The sequence below is a fragment of the Bactrocera latifrons genome, unplaced genomic scaffold (assembly GCF_001853355.1).
Source record: "Bactrocera latifrons isolate USDA-ARS-PBARC rearing strain unplaced genomic scaffold, ASM185335v1 scaffold_46, whole genome shotgun sequence".
Classification (NCBI taxonomy): Eukaryota; Metazoa; Arthropoda; class Insecta; order Diptera; family Tephritidae; genus Bactrocera; species Bactrocera latifrons.
Window position 1 is genome coordinate 734,241 of NW_017537112.1, and position 15,199 is coordinate 749,439.

General features: G+C 32.9%; 2 protein-coding genes across 4 annotated transcripts; both read right to left on the reverse strand.

Moving 5' to 3' along the window:
- Positions 1-775: 775 nt before the first annotated feature.
- On the reverse strand, positions 776-3,720 carry LOC108973160 (peptidyl-prolyl cis-trans isomerase 5). The gene is made up of 3 exons (XM_018940224.1): positions 3,374-3,720; positions 2,920-3,044; positions 776-1,474 (listed from the first exon to the last, which is right to left on the reverse strand). The coding sequence occupies exons 1-3, from the start codon at positions 3,461-3,463 to the stop codon at positions 1,072-1,074; spliced, it is 618 nt and encodes a 205-aa protein (XP_018795769.1). The 5' UTR covers positions 3,464-3,720; the 3' UTR covers positions 776-1,071.
- A 1,683-nt stretch (positions 3,721-5,403) lies between these two features.
- On the reverse strand, positions 5,404-12,604 carry LOC108973109 (solute carrier family 35 member F5). 3 transcript variants are annotated; one of them, XM_018940133.1, is made up of 10 exons: positions 12,498-12,604; positions 7,840-8,466; positions 7,626-7,766; positions 7,273-7,326; positions 6,972-7,205; positions 6,723-6,905; positions 6,510-6,660; positions 6,267-6,426; positions 5,949-6,200; positions 5,404-5,886 (listed from the first exon to the last, which is right to left on the reverse strand). In XM_018940133.1, the coding sequence occupies exons 2-10, from the start codon at positions 7,927-7,929 to the stop codon at positions 5,838-5,840; spliced, it is 1,314 nt and encodes a 437-aa protein (XP_018795678.1). In that variant the 5' UTR covers positions 7,930-8,466; positions 12,498-12,604; the 3' UTR covers positions 5,404-5,837. The 3 variants fall into 3 exon arrangements, with proteins under 3 accessions (XP_018795678.1, XP_018795681.1, XP_018795680.1); XM_018940136.1 differs by lacking the exon at positions 12,498-12,604 and adding an exon at positions 12,375-12,393; XM_018940135.1 differs by lacking the exon at positions 12,498-12,604 and adding an exon at positions 11,837-11,855.
- Between the last annotated feature and the right edge of the window lie 2,595 nt (positions 12,605-15,199).

The window sequence follows — 15,199 nt, forward strand, 5'->3', positions numbered from 1 at the left end:
GCGTTCTAAAATTCATAACAATACTAATTTTTATACATACATACATATTATATGTTCTGATTTATCACAAACAATTTTTCATTACGCCAAGTGCAAATGTCTACAAAACACCTAATTACTTGGCAAAATTAACATAAAAAGTTGCTTGCAATGTTCGCTTCACTGCTGACATACTTACATTCGTATACCTACATACATATGTATCAAGATAATTAGCATAGTGCAAATTGAGTTTTGTAGCACGGCTGTCTCTCTAGAAAAAGCTTAAAGAATATAAAGACATATATACTTGAGAATATATGTGCGCTAGTTCAAGTGTGGACAATAATAAGCGGCAAGAAATGACACCATAGTGAAATGAAGCGCAAAACCGGTTAACATTGCGCCCTTCAAAAGACAGGTTAAGCTGGTATTGAAGTCACGAGACGTCGCTTTACCTTTGTACTTTGCAGCTTCAAAAGCGTTAAAGTCAATCGTGAGCAGAAAGAGCGAATATGTGGGTGCATTGACCGGTTGGTCTGTTGATGTGCCAAAATTGGACTTTCGAATGCCTGTGTCTGTCTGAATATATTGAATTCAATTATTATTGATTAGCAGCTTTATGCGATTTGAAATGAACTGATGACCAACTTTCTATTTCCCCCTCTACAAAACTAAGAAAACTTGTTTGTATGTTTTAAAATTTAATTATGCTGATGAATCATAAAATGTTAGTACAATGTAATAAATGCAATTTTTCGTTTCTGCAATAAGGAATTATCGACTATTGCGAAAWTTCTATCGTGAATTTTGAAAGTGTTTGGAAACATTCAAAAGTTTATTGTATTTTAATTATTTAAACTTTTAACTTTGCTTTTGTTTTCATTTCTTTATAACACTAATAAAATTGCTTTTCAATCTCTTAATAGTATATATATGTATATATTCAACTTTTGCAATATGCAAATGTTAACATTAATCTCGCCAACTACTTTTACGGGCCTTCAGCTAACTCAGTACTTGACATCTCCACGTTGTACCACATGCAAGTTTGTGTTTGTGTATGTATATGTTTTGGCTGCGCTAACTTATTTAATCGGTAGCATCAGTCTTTGCCACGGCGAATGGCTCATCCACGGGTATGGAACCACTGTTGGCGATCACAACATCTTTAACTGGGCGATCACGTCCATCAGTTTCGTAACTCTCAATTTTGCGTACAACGTTCATGCCGGATAAAACTTTGCCGAAAACGACATGACGTCCATCCAACCAGGAAGTTGGTTTTGTGGTAATGAAGAACTGTGAACCATTGGTGTCCTTGCCAGCATTGGCCATACTCAACCAACCAGCACCATAATGCTTCAGCTTGAAGTTCTCATCGGGGAAACGTTCACCGTAGATGGAGCGACCGCCAGTGCCATCACCTTTGGTGAAATCACCACCTTGGATCATGAAGTCCTTAATGACGCGATGGAATTTGCTGCCCTTGTAGCTGCAAAGCGAATAAAAGAGATAAATGAAATTAAGTACTTTAGTTTATGATTTTCATTAAAAGTAAACATATTATTATGTATTGCATATGTACCATAAGCAGGTATCTCATAAACAAAAGTAATATCATCTGGTACTGTGTGTTTACACACACACAAAATAGGCATGTTTATATGTACAGTTCTCATATGCAGTTGCCGTAGTTTCGATTATGTTGCCCTCTTTATTCTTACTTACACTATTTACTACAATAATAGAGCAATAAAAATGTAGAATTTTTATACTTGTAGTTTGTATTACAAAAGCTGCGAGTGCCCGGCTGACCCAATGGCCGGGTAATATTGCTTGGCGCTTTTTTATATTTTTAGTACAATCGTTTTTATTGTGCCTAGCGTATCCACATTAATTCAATTCAGCGCTCAATTATTGTTTGCAAACATCAATTGCCTCCCATCTGCATGTATATATTAAGTCTATGCCTATGATCACATCATATTCGCATTGCTAAGCCAATTAGCTGAGTGGCCAGCAACAACGCACAAGTTCTACACACTACTACTAACTTTAAATTATTTAAAGTGAGTAAATTTATTTTCTTATTYACTTTTAGTGGGAGTAATAGTTGTTTGACCCCATTACAAGAAAATGCTCTGGCACGACGTGATTGAAATACTGATAAACTGCATCATCACAGGCTTGGATTTGCTATGAAGTAGGCATTACGCTGGGGTTACTTAACTGACAAGAAAAAAAAGGTTACCCAAATCAAATTGGTATGGCAGCTACATACATATTCTTCATATAAAAAAATCAAATATTGACATCAGTCAATGGTATTCTTTTATTAGTTTACTGATAAGCAACTGTTATGTTCTCAATAAAGAATAAAAAAAAAGTATTTTATTTTTATTTTTGTACAATTTAAACGTGAACAGGCCAAACCTAATTAGACTTTTCGACAAAGCTTCTATCCATATGGTTTTACTTATATCATATGTGCAAGAAGTTTTGGGAGATAAGTCACTAAAAATTATACCATGCTATACTAGCATAAATTTTGATTGTTACAAGTGCAATAATTTTCCAGATTTCTCCACATTCTCAAACATGTAAACTATACATATTTGTATATATGTATGTATGTAAGTTAAAATTACTTGGAATATTTGTTGTAAGTAAAATTAGATGCGCCAAAACATTGTCACATGCAAGGTCAGCAGAACTTACAACAATTTTATACCTTTTTATTTCTATACTAAATAAGCGGTTGGAAACATAACCTCACTAAAAGTAATAAGAACATGAAATGAACTGCAATCATCCCCGTACGAATAAATTGCTAGTAGGTTTTAGCAAAATAATATGTACATATATGCAAAAGAGGGCTAAAATTGTTTATGCACTGCTCTAGCTTATATGTGTACATCTGTTTCAAAGCACACTTACCCTTCGCCTTCTGGCTTCTCAGCTAATTCTTTGAAATTGCGGGCGGTTTTCTCCACGGTTTTGCCGAAAAGACCGATCTCAATGCGTCCAGCAGGTTCACCACCAATGGTGATGTCAAAGAACACCTAAACAATCAAATTGAATATATAAGTATGCATGTATGTACATATGTATATATGTTTAACATGTATAATAATATTTGCACAGCAAAGAACCCGGTTAACAAAAACGCAACAATGGAAATACGGTAGAAAGTAAACTAAAAAATGAACTGAAGATGAAAGAAACTTAAATGTATGCCAAGTGAGGCAAAACATTATATTCAAACAATATTAAATAAAAAGTTGTATGTACATACATATGTCCATAGTATGTATGTATATTAAATGCACAATGAACGCATTGTTTGGCAACACGGGGGCGTTTATTATTTAAGATTAAATTAAATACTTACCTTATCGGTTACTTTGGGTCCTTTGCTTTCATCAGCCACCACAATGCCGGCCGCAAGCGCCACCAGACATAATCCCAAATACAGCTTCATCGTACGGTTTCCGGTACGCAAAACACAGTCTATAGATTTTCACAAATTTGATTTTCTTTGACTTATTTCCAAAAACACCTCCGATGTCGTCAGCAGTTGGCGATTAAATGAACAGGCAGCTGATGTCAATAGTCACCACTACCGCTACTATACGCTTTGTTGGTACTGCCCTTGCTACTTGAATGTGGAATCTTCGGGCGAAGATATGCACATACACACAAATTTACGTGTTACAGCGTAATAAAACAATTGGTCTCAGAGATTCTTTCTTTCTTCGTGCCCGTGGAATAGGGAAACGACACGTCGCCAGAAGTGTTAAGAAAATGATTCAAAACGGAATCGCAAAAAATTGATAAACAATAATTTTGATGTTCTTGCTAGCATATTCTTCGTAGTGTTGTTGTTGTTCATTATTAGCGATGAGCTCTTAATTGTATGTTTGGATATAAAGGTGATATATTTTTTAATCTGTTATAACATATTAAAAATGTTGCAAATCAAATGTCTCAATCTTATATTAGCAATCTGAAATAGTTATATCTAAAATAAATGTGGCTAGAATCTAAAATAAACAAATTATGCTCCAGTTAGATTGTTCAAAATAATCAACGTGAAAACACTATATAATGTTTTGTTTTCGGCACATACCGATTAATCGATAATCGTATGTTACATAACTAAGTGACAGTTAACCGCGCTAAATTTTGATAATTTGCCGCGTATTTTAACTTCCCGTGGATTTTCGAATTGTAATAATTTAATAGTGTTTTCTTTTGTATAAAAGTGAATATTAATTTACCAAAAGTTGGAAAATGTTTGAGTAAAATGTTTTGTGACTGTATTCGTGGAGCTAGTGATAGTTACCAGCGCCAAATTATAAGGCTTCTTCGTGTTTAGTTTCCTGTGTTATTTTAACTTCCCGTGTTATTTTTAAAATAAATTTTTAAAGTTAATTCATATTTTGTTTTAAAAGTGAATAAATTTAGAAAATAGGTGAGAAATGTGTTAAGTGATCGTATTGGTAAAAATACTGTATGTGTTAAACGCCGTAGTGTTGTGAATTAAGCTTATCGGATTACTTAGAAAGCCGTTGCAATTGATTATTGAAATATGAAGGAAAATCAAACGAATAAAATAAATTGGGTATGTATTGAATATATTTTATTTGTAACAAAAATATCCTTTCCTGATAACATGATATATAGATTAATAATGGCATAGGCGTCCGGCGTTATTTTTCATTTTAAATAAAAAAAGCTAGGAAAATAGTAAATTGTATCTTTTCCTTTGAGAAAATGGAAATTGACTATTATATTCACGATTTTAACATAAAATTCCATCCGTAGATTCTCCACTTTCACTTATGTACCCTTATCCGGTTTTTGTAAGATCTTTCAATAGCTCTTTCCTCATTGAAGGATAAATGCGAATTAGAAAAGGTGAATATAATAAGTTTGCTATAAATATATAGTAGTTGAATGCGTTAGCCTTCGCCCTTTCGTATTTCCCTTCCCACGACCGTCAAGTTACCCGACGGGACGCGTTTTCCTATCCGGCAAAAGACTGTCAACTCAGCACCATGTCTCGAAATAACTGTAGGAATGTTTTCTGCAGCTCCTACAAAAGGAGTCCTCTCGCATAAAACACTCAGTTGTTTTATTACTTAACTTTTGTATTTATTATTTGTTTTAGTACTTAGCCGAAAGGTTATATATATATATGTATTATTGTTGTTATTGTTAAATATACTATACATGTAAACTTTTGTAAATTTTTACATACATACGTTAACAAGCTACAGCTATACACAGTATAAATACAGTTAAAAATTTTATACTTATGATATCTACACAATGAGATTACTAAGGATGAACTTATTAGAATTTCAATTAACTATGTTTTCAATGCTGAAAATTTATAAAAGAAAATAAAATGCAAAATTTATTAATAAAAAATATATATATTTGTATTTAAAAAATACTTGAGTATAGCGAATTTGCAACTGTTACGTTTTCGGTAATATCACAATTAGTAATAAAGGTTTATTTACAGAACGGATGCAAATTGTTTGCATGTTCATCTTATTTGAACGAAAAAGAATATTAAATAACTAGCAGTTCACATGTTAGTCACTACATTAAAGGGAAATTCATTTTTTGTGCGATTCATATTTAATTTTTCCCCTTTTAATAAGAATTCAAATCAAACTCGAAAATACAGCCATAGTTTTGATGAATTTCATAGTGAGCTATTTAGAATTAAAAGCGTTTTCAGAAAACGTCTTTTTCTGCATCAGAAAAGTAACAGCTTCTCTCTATATTATACATGTAATATTCACTTATTTGTAATGTGAGCATAATTACTGGAAGATAGTTCAGTCATTGCTGCTAATTAGCGATTCCTGCTGTTCCTCATCGTTAATCCTATTCGAAAAATATTGAATAATGTTTTATATTTCCATAACAATAAAAATTCAACTACCAACCTGACTATATTTGGCTTACGACAGCGACACAATTTCCTATAAATCGCTTTGAATAGCCTCATTAAGGGATCGGAGTCGTCATTGCGCATTAACAATGCCACCAACATTAGCGCCAAAAATATCGGTATTGAACCAATATAAAACATAGGAGAGTATGGTTTTCGCTTCAAAACGACATCAAATACTATGGAGAGTGGTATTTGAAGCGACATGGCAATGGTGCCAATTAGTGAAGAAGTAAGGAAGCAGCCCCTGTGATAAAAACAAATTTATCGTTATATTTCAAAAATGCGTGAGAGTGTAAAAATCAGCACATACCATAACCAAAGCGCTTCTGAGATCACAGTACCAACTAAACCATTTAAAAATAGTATAGCAAATTGATTTTGATTTGGCAGCTCAAATTGCTCAATTTTAAGAAAATGCAATATAAAGAATATTGGCCACATAAGTAGAAGATTCCAAAGACCAACGAAACCTGTTAATGTGAAATATAATTTAGTTTGTTTGTAGTATGTATGTATGTATGTATGTAAGCATTTATATTTTCCTTAAAATTACCAAAAAATAGTGGAATGTCAACTTTTTCCTCAGTATCGCTTTTTCGCTTCACGAAAACTAAATAAGCGGCATAGAAGAAAGCACTAAAAAGCGCTAAGAGTGCACCGCGCGAAAATCTTGCGTCATGTATATCGGAAATGGTGACGGTGACCTATAAAAAGACATTTTGCTTAAAACAGCCTTAGTTATTTTCATACTACCATATATACTCACAATTCCACCCATATTCATTGCGACTGCAATAATTTTGGTTATTGTAAATTTGTCACCCACAGCAGAAGGGAAAAACGCCGCCAGCACAAGTGTAAATAAAGAGGATGAAGAGCTCAGCAAAGTGACCATGGCGGTTTCACCCAGCTCTAACGATAGTTGGAAAAAATAGTTTGCAACAAACCACTGAAATAGATATAAGGTTGGCAAAGTTTAAAACGATGTTTGAAAAATATTTCAAATAAAAGTTACCAGCACACAGAAGAGTAATGCTGTTTTGGCGGTCTTATGATGTGATTTTTGTCTGTGTATGCGTATGCTTGCTGCATAGGAGAGTCGTGCCATTAACGCCTCCGTTGCCTCATGAGCGGACATCTCACGTACCTCAGCCAATTTGCTGAAACGTACACTGCGTATGCTGGAATCATCGCTCTCGGTACCAGATATGGCACCGCTAGAACGTATGGGAATAAAGGTGGGGTCACTCTGCAAGAGAAAAACCAAAATTTATTACAAGTGACAATTGTTTGTCATAAGTGTTTGTGTTGCTTACCAGTGATGGATTGGTTGAGTAATAATTTTCGTCATCAGCTACTTGATCCATAACCTATAATAATATTTTTTTTATTAGTGAAATTCTGATTGTAATATGTAAATATTTTTCATTGAAGTATTTGTGATATGTAAATTTAAAACTGTGAAATAATTGGGGGGAATGCTGTCTCGGTGTTTGTCCTTGACATAAAGAGTTTTTTAAATAAATTAAATTATATTTGCGCGGGTGGCAGTCCTTGATATGTTTTAAATTCGTGATATTTGAAGTAGTCTCAACGATTTTAAAATAAAATTGTGGTTCTCGTTTTACTCTTCAGTGTTTTTAAAAAGCCAATATACATATAAACTTACCGAGTAGCTACCATTTTGGCGTTCACAAGATTCACGCCAGGGCGTCACCAATCCGATTACAACCAAGTAGATTGCAAACATTGAAGTTTTAAAGTATGTGCAAAAGAATGGCTTATCGAATTTTTCATTTTCGTAGAGAAACTGAAAGCAGTTAACAAAAAGTTTTTAAGCAAAACAGTTATAATTTCAATTGTGCATTTTATTATATATTTACCTTTGTAAGTTCACTAGAGGATACCCAAATCACATCGACCAGCAACAATATTACGATGCCAAGTATGAGCTTTTGTGTTTTGCTTAACATTTTACTGTTTACACGGCAGACGTCGGTGACGGTGCGGCGTCGTTTAGCCGGCGCGTAACGAGTGACGACACGCTCGTTCAACTTTTGACCCAAATTTGTCACTCTCAGTCTCCTGTGTGCGCCGTCTACGCTGTGGATGATGGCAGCAGATGACAGAGTGTCCGTAAACTTTTGTTTATTTTGGATTGTATTTTTATAGTTTTAGCACGCACTTTATTTTGTCTATTTTATGTTTTTTTTTTTTTATGTTTAGAGATATTGTGTTTCTTTCGATTTCGTGCTTTAATTCAGTTCTTTGTGTTTTTTCTTTCTTTTTGTTAACCAATTGTATTTAAACGCCAGTGTTTTAGCTTCATTTTTGAATTTGGCTCGTGGCGTCTCTTTTTCATTGCATGTAGCTTTTATTTCAACACTGAGTCGTTTGCTTTAATTCATTGACATAATTAAAGGGCTCTGTTGGCGCCAAATGCTGCACCGCAACACATTGTAAATTAAGTGCAATTTGTTGTTAGCGGGCAACTGCAAAAGTGGAGTCGACTAAAAAATAGAGGGGAGAAAAAGACATTAGAGTAAGTTGGTTTTTTTACAAATAAAAAATTAAGCGCTAATATTTAAAACGGTTGTTCTTGGAGAGATTACATTTTAATTGTATTATAATTCTTTTTATAGTCTGTAATATAGAATGTATCAAACCCTTCGGCGTATATAGTACATAACCATTTGATCTGTGTCTTCAACTGCCAAAGGCAGTAAATATTTAATATGAATTTGACATACAAATTACGTGTTCATCAGCAAACATTCTTCTGTTTACACATAGCTACAATGTATGTACATATGTATCCTTGTACCAAGTATCCATTGATACTTAAATTAGCATGTCCGAGTGCATTTTATATTGATTTTCGCTCACTTTTTTTACACACCTACAAATAAACTGGTTCGTACGTATTAAATGTGAGACACAATGATGACGGTAGATGATGATTATGCCTAAAATGTGTTTATTTGTTGTAGTTTGGGTGTATATTTGGTGATATGGAAACTAAAGTTATAGTTTAACAAAAATTTCAGACATATAATCAATTTGTTTTGATTTTTAAGTATTTTTTTTAGAATGTACTTGTCATTCCGTTATCTTTTTGATTATTTATATTAATTATGTACTTGATGTAAGTGGTACTACCACTAAATATCAAATATTATGTGTTTGGCATCGGCGGCATATCTCTACTTATGAAAAATCATATTCGTGATTAACTCTTCATTTAAAATGTAGTTTTGTTGTTATAATAGCACGATATGATGACTTTTGCATCTTAAAAGTTCTCAAGCACACTCGAAAAAGTTGATATATTAACGGGTTTCTGATTTTAATTTGATAATATAGTACATTATTTCTCATTTTAGCTGACGATATGTATCTGTATTAATTCACTAATTATTTTACCACCCCGCACGTACTGCCCATAATTGCCCGWAAACAAAAGGAAAGTGATTCAAATAAACAAAGAATTGCAATAAAAATCACATAGTCGTAGAAGTAATGTTTATTTGAAAACTTTCTTTTGTGTTCGTAAGATAAAGTTTCTGCTGTTTATTTATTTAATTTATCGCAAGTCTACTATACGGTAGTTGCATGACATTTGAAAGAAATATTTGCTTAAAGTTTATTAGGCTAATATGGAAATTTTAATAAATTTTTAACAAGTTGCAAGACACATCTGCTAACCGTTCCCACGACAGTCGGGTCTACGAAAACCGGAACGGACCCGGATTTTTATCCGGCCAAGGACTGTTAACTCGGCAGAATTCTGCCGTTACAACAACAACAACAACAACACATCTGCTAACAATGTACAGTTGCGAGCATTGAAATAGTAGTGCCTATTGGCCAAGAGAGTTTTGCTTTAAGTTTTGTTTATTTTATGATATTGCCGTCGATCATTATTTTAGTTATATTCTCTGAAGTATAACGGTCCTGTTATATACAACAATAAGTGCGAATTACTTACCGATACTTCTTTAAAGCCAATTTTATTGGGATATCTGTTTTTATGAGCGAGCAATAGAATAGTAGTGAACGATGAGATGATTGCAAACGGATAATTTTTAATAAAAAACTTTAATTTTATCAAACAAAAAGTAAGTTTCCAGATCTTTTATTAATTATTCAATGCAAAAAGCAAAAAAAAAAAAAAAAAATATGGCTTTGCACTGCAGCGGGAAGCACTGCAGTGACGAAAAACGAGAATGTATTCAATCTGTCATAAACAACGCTAAATCCTACAAGGGAGCGGAAATAATTGTAGGGTGTTAAGCCACAACGACTCACAATGCAATTATTTATAAAAAAAAAGACGAAAAAAGGGGCGCAATATGGATTCTTTCCGAGAATTTTACACGAATAGTTGTAAGATGCGCCAAGACTCGGCCTAGAATGTCAGCTATGGAGATTCGGAATGAACTGAACCTGGCCTACGGTGTTCATACAGTGAGAAGACTTCTACATGAACATAATTTATATGTCCGCAACCCTATAAGTACCGTTATTAAAAAAAAATCATATAGGAAGTTATCTTAAATTTGCCAAAGGACCGATTGAGAATTTGCCAATTGAGAAATGGCGCAACATCTTGTGGACAGACGTGTTGAAAGTTATTCTATATGGCGGTAAAGGGTCCCTTCTGTATCTAAGGCGCTCCCCTAATAGAGAGTACGAAACCAGATTCAGCACAAAAACTATGAAGCTTGGCGTTTTGAATTTCATGGTTTCGTGGATATAATGAGGATATCCCGCTGAAAAGGATATTTCAGCAGAGTAATGACCCGAAGCATACCAGTAGGGTGGCAAAGGAGTGGTTACGGGTCAATGGAATTGAAGTCATGGATTGGCCAGCTCAATCCCCTGACCTCAATCCCATTGAAAACCTTTGTGCAGACGTTAAGAAGTGGTATGGAATGACAAATTCAAAAACAACAATGAGTTGTGGACCGTAGTGCAGCAAGCATGGCAGAACATAGCACTAAAAAGATGCCAGAGTCTCGTAGATTCTATGAAGAGGGTTGTATTGCTGTTATTAAAAATCATGGCCATGCTACCAAGTACTAATATCTCGTATAGACGGAACCTCCAAAAATCCTTCAGTTTAAAAAAAAAAAAATTATTACTTTACTACTATTTTACTGCTCCCATCAAATTTCATATATAAACACAACTTTGTGAATAAATATATCTTACACCCATTCAAATTAAAATATTTTTATTAATAAACGTAGCCAGGGAAATATGATAAACTTTTCCGTTACAATTGATGTTAAAATTGTTTAGAATTTTGCATAACTCACAGGTATGTAAAACTCTAACACCCACTACTATTTCACTGCTCGCAGCTGTATGTATATATGTAGTTAAAGTTTGGTATGAAGAAAACGGGGCTTGTTTTCAGCGAATGCTTTCATATCAAATAACATCATTATTCTTTCCTTTCTTTCACCATATAAAAATTAGTATATTTAATCTAACAAAAATTTAGGTTGTGCCTAGAAAATTGAAGCAATACACTTATGTAAAGTTGTTCCTCTTTTTCAAATTTGTTGCACATTTAATATTTTACGACAATGAATAAAAAAATACTACATGAATATATTTCTGGTAACTTTGGCAGCCTTCCACTGTTTATTCCGAAGCATTTAATGGCCAATTGAGTACTATTAGCGAATATTTATTTTAATGCTGATAACGAGTAATCACAAAATAATTATTAGTATGTGAACAACCATCAATATAATTGTTCTAATATTCCACTTGTCCATATGCTAGTACTCACTTCATAAATAAAGGTAAATATTAACCATACATAAAGTTACAGATTTATGGAAAACTTGTTAAATCAAAATATATTACCGCTATCAACGCAACAAAAGTGAGAGCGATTGAAGCAGCTGGCTAATATGTATTACAATGTCAATATAAATTAGGATTAATTGGCTTAGCACACTTCTTTTTTTAGTGTGAATATTTCATCATTTGTGTGCTGTAAATATAATGCATAAGTATTTAAATATGTACACACTTCAAAATTAAATCATCTCTAAACCGAGGCAGCACACTTTGCTTATTTATTGATGACTACTTTTGACTATACAAGAACTGATTTTGAATTTTCTTTGCCATTTTATATCCTATTGAACTAGCATGGTAATATTTCTCACACATTCAATAGTAAAAGTTAATCAAACATTTTTGATATCAAAGCGGCATATTATATTTCGCAATAGTATGTTTGATTCTGATCAAAGATAGCATTTTCTCAGAACATTGCATTTACTTAAGCGAAATGATATGCATGTTTATTTACGAAACTTTATCCACATATGCATATAATGTTCACATCAATAACTTGTTTTGCTAATAAAAAATGAATTATAGTCCTCTTTTCTACCGAATAAACACAGCAGACGGAAATATATTGCAGTTGCAGAGCTACGCCTCCATTTCTTTGCACATATGTTTACATTTTACTTTCATGGCATAAATAAAGTAAACAAATGTGACAAGTACTCACATTTTATAACAATTATTACAGTTAAATAGTTGTACAATTCTTTTAGTTGCACAAATCCACATAAAATCTCCTATTTACATAAAATTGTCGTATCAAACTGTTTTGCTTTTTCGACACTGACTTTTCTCTCCAGAAACTTTCAACCTATGTTGTTGCCAGACAGTTAAATATATAAAATTTTAAATGGCAGCGGTTAATGTGAAAACTATAATTTTATATCAAGTTTAATAATAATAATTTTAACTAAAATTAGTTGGTCATTTTTTAAATAGCTTAGATTATTAAATAATTATAGTTATCAGATGTTTATGTGGAGACGRTTTATCATCTATTTACAATCTGGTAGCTTGAAAAATAAATCAGCTGCTCGCCGCAGTGTTGCTCTTTTACCCTTTGGGAATTCTTGAATTTTAAACTATTTAATATATATGTATGTTATATATTATTATTATTTCATTTATAATTTATTAACTTCAGTCTTTGTTAATAAAAAATAATTGTTAAACATAAAGAGGCAAAACAAAGTGCGAATGAAAAAGGTTGACGCACAAGCTAACCTCTTATTCATGCTACTATGTTCGTGCCTTTGCTAACAGCTCATAAGTGAGCATTCACAATAGTAAATGTTTATTACTTGAAAGGTGTGATACAAATCAACTATAATTTTTATTCCCTGAGCAGGGTATATTATGTTTGCCACGAAGTTTTTAACACGCAAAAGGAAACGCTGAAGTAATTTATATACATTTATAAAAAATGTACAGCGTGACGAGCTGAAACGATTTAGCCCTGCCCATCTCTCTGACTGTATACATATTTTTTGTACATATGTATATGCCAAATAGTCACTCAGTTTATTTTAGATATTTTATGAAATTTTTCACACCTCCTTTTCTCCCCAAGAAGCTGCTGATATCGCACCGCTGTAGCATATAAACTGACCGATCCAAATCYAGTCTTTTTGTGGAGATCTTTTTTTTTTTAAACGATATATTTTCATCAAGTTTGGGGCGGATTATTATGAAATGCGATTAAAATTGTATTAAGAGYTTACAGCCCCAAATTCGGAGTTCGGTGGCGTTATGCTCTTAACACAATTCCATTTTCGTACAACTTRACGTATGAGTAACATTTATGCTTCCACGAATCGTACAAAGTATGCGAAATGCATTTGGATCACGATCACTATCAGTTTGCTTACTTATATAGACTTTAGCCTTGARTAGGCGTTTCTGTGAATTAAGAGATTACAAAAACACTTAGTTTATAAGCAGTTGTGCGGAAAAYAACGCTTTACGCTTAATATGCCCATATTTCACTTGTTTACAAAATTTTTGGCACTTTGGAATTTACCGCTCCATTCGCAAATAACATAGTGCATGTACACGTACGAACATGAATTCATACATTTTTTGACATTTATCAACAGCTCTTTATTTACTTGCGTTTTAACGTCGAAATTCAATTAAAGTAGCCGGTATGATAGCATTTATATTGCTTTTAAGCGAATAATACGCTCTTTTGGCAAATCTGATTAAGAATTCAATGCTGTGAAAATGCGTTCAGATAGTTGAAGAGAAGAAAAAAAAAACAATTATGGTTAAAATGAATTTTGCAAATGGTTAAATAGTTATCTGCCATGCAGGGAAATTTCCATTGCTAATGCTTAATGGGTTTAAACACTTAACTGTAGTGAGAAAAAATTGAAAAACAAATTTTGTTGGTTTGCACTTAAAGACTTATTTGTTATTATTATTTTTTTTTTACTAGAAAATATTTATGCTGATATTTAACATTTTATTGCTTGTATTGCTTGTATTTGAGATACATAACACTTGAGATATTTATCATTTTATTGCTTGTATTTGAGAGGCAACTTTTTTTTCGAAACTTGAGGAACACCAAAAGTATAAATGGCAGCAATATGATATAATAGTCCGATCTGAACAATATGTTCAGAAATTGTAGTTATACTTTGGATAAATATTTTTTGTGAAATTTTGTGGAAATACCTTGTCAAATAAAAAAGTGTTCCTTACGAGGACTTACTATTGATCGATTAGTTCATTTGGTAGCTACCTCTTACAGTGGTTCAATATTGGCGATTCCAACAGATGAGTTGCTCTTTATGAAGAAAAGGATGTGTGGAAAATTTCAGATCGGTATCTCGAAAACTGAGAGAATAGTTTGTTTCTTTACAGAGAGATAGACGGACGGACATGGGTTAAATGGGTTACTGTATGAAAATCTCATTTTATATAACTCTTTAACCTGAGTTCACGTTCAGGAATACGAATTCCCGTTAGTTTCCAAATTTKTACTATTTTCATCTCTATCCTATCCGTACGTTTAAGCAAAATATTTCCGTGGAAAGCACAAATGYTTGCTAAAACGAATTTCTAATTACTAAGGTCATTCCTAGCGAGGTTGCCATGGTTACGCGCGTTTGTTTTGGCTAGCCTTTAAATGTTGTGTTATACATGTGTTCAGAAGGAAACTACGAAACTCAACACAGTCCAGACAATTAGAACGACAAATTGCAGAAAAAATAGCAGAAACAAAAAATTGTGGCTTTTGACACACACACGCCCAATAAACACACAACAGCTCAATTAAGGAAATTATTTAAAAAAAAAAAAAGACAAATAAGCAAAGACTCATAAAAAAGTGAAAACAATTCGTGAGTCATACTATATTGCCAA

Excerpts from the sequence above, each read along its gene's own strand:
- LOC108973160 (XM_018940224.1), bottom strand. The coding sequence starts at position 3,463 with ATGAAGCTGTATTTGGGATTATGTCTGGTGGCGCTTGCGGCCGGCATT. Across the intron at positions 3,045-3,373 it reads GACCCAAAGTAACCGATAAG|GTGTTCTTTGACATCACCAT; the intron begins GTAAGTATTTAA and ends TTGATTGTTTAG. Across the intron at positions 1,475-2,919 it reads GAGAAGCCAGAAGGCGAAGG|CTACAAGGGCAGCAAATTCC; the intron begins GTAAGTGTGCTT and ends TTCGCTTTGCAG.
- LOC108973109 (XM_018940133.1), bottom strand. The coding sequence starts at position 7,929 with ATGTTAAGCAAAACACAAAAGCTCATACTTGGCATCGTAATATTGTTG. Across the intron at positions 6,427-6,509 it reads TGACATTCCACTATTTTTTG|GTTTCGTTGGTCTTTGGAAT; the intron begins GTAATTTTAAGG and ends TCACATTAACAG. Across the intron at positions 5,887-5,948 it reads CGTAAGCCAAATATAGTCAG|GATTAACGATGAGGAACAGC; the intron begins GTTGGTAGTTGA and ends TTTTTCGAATAG.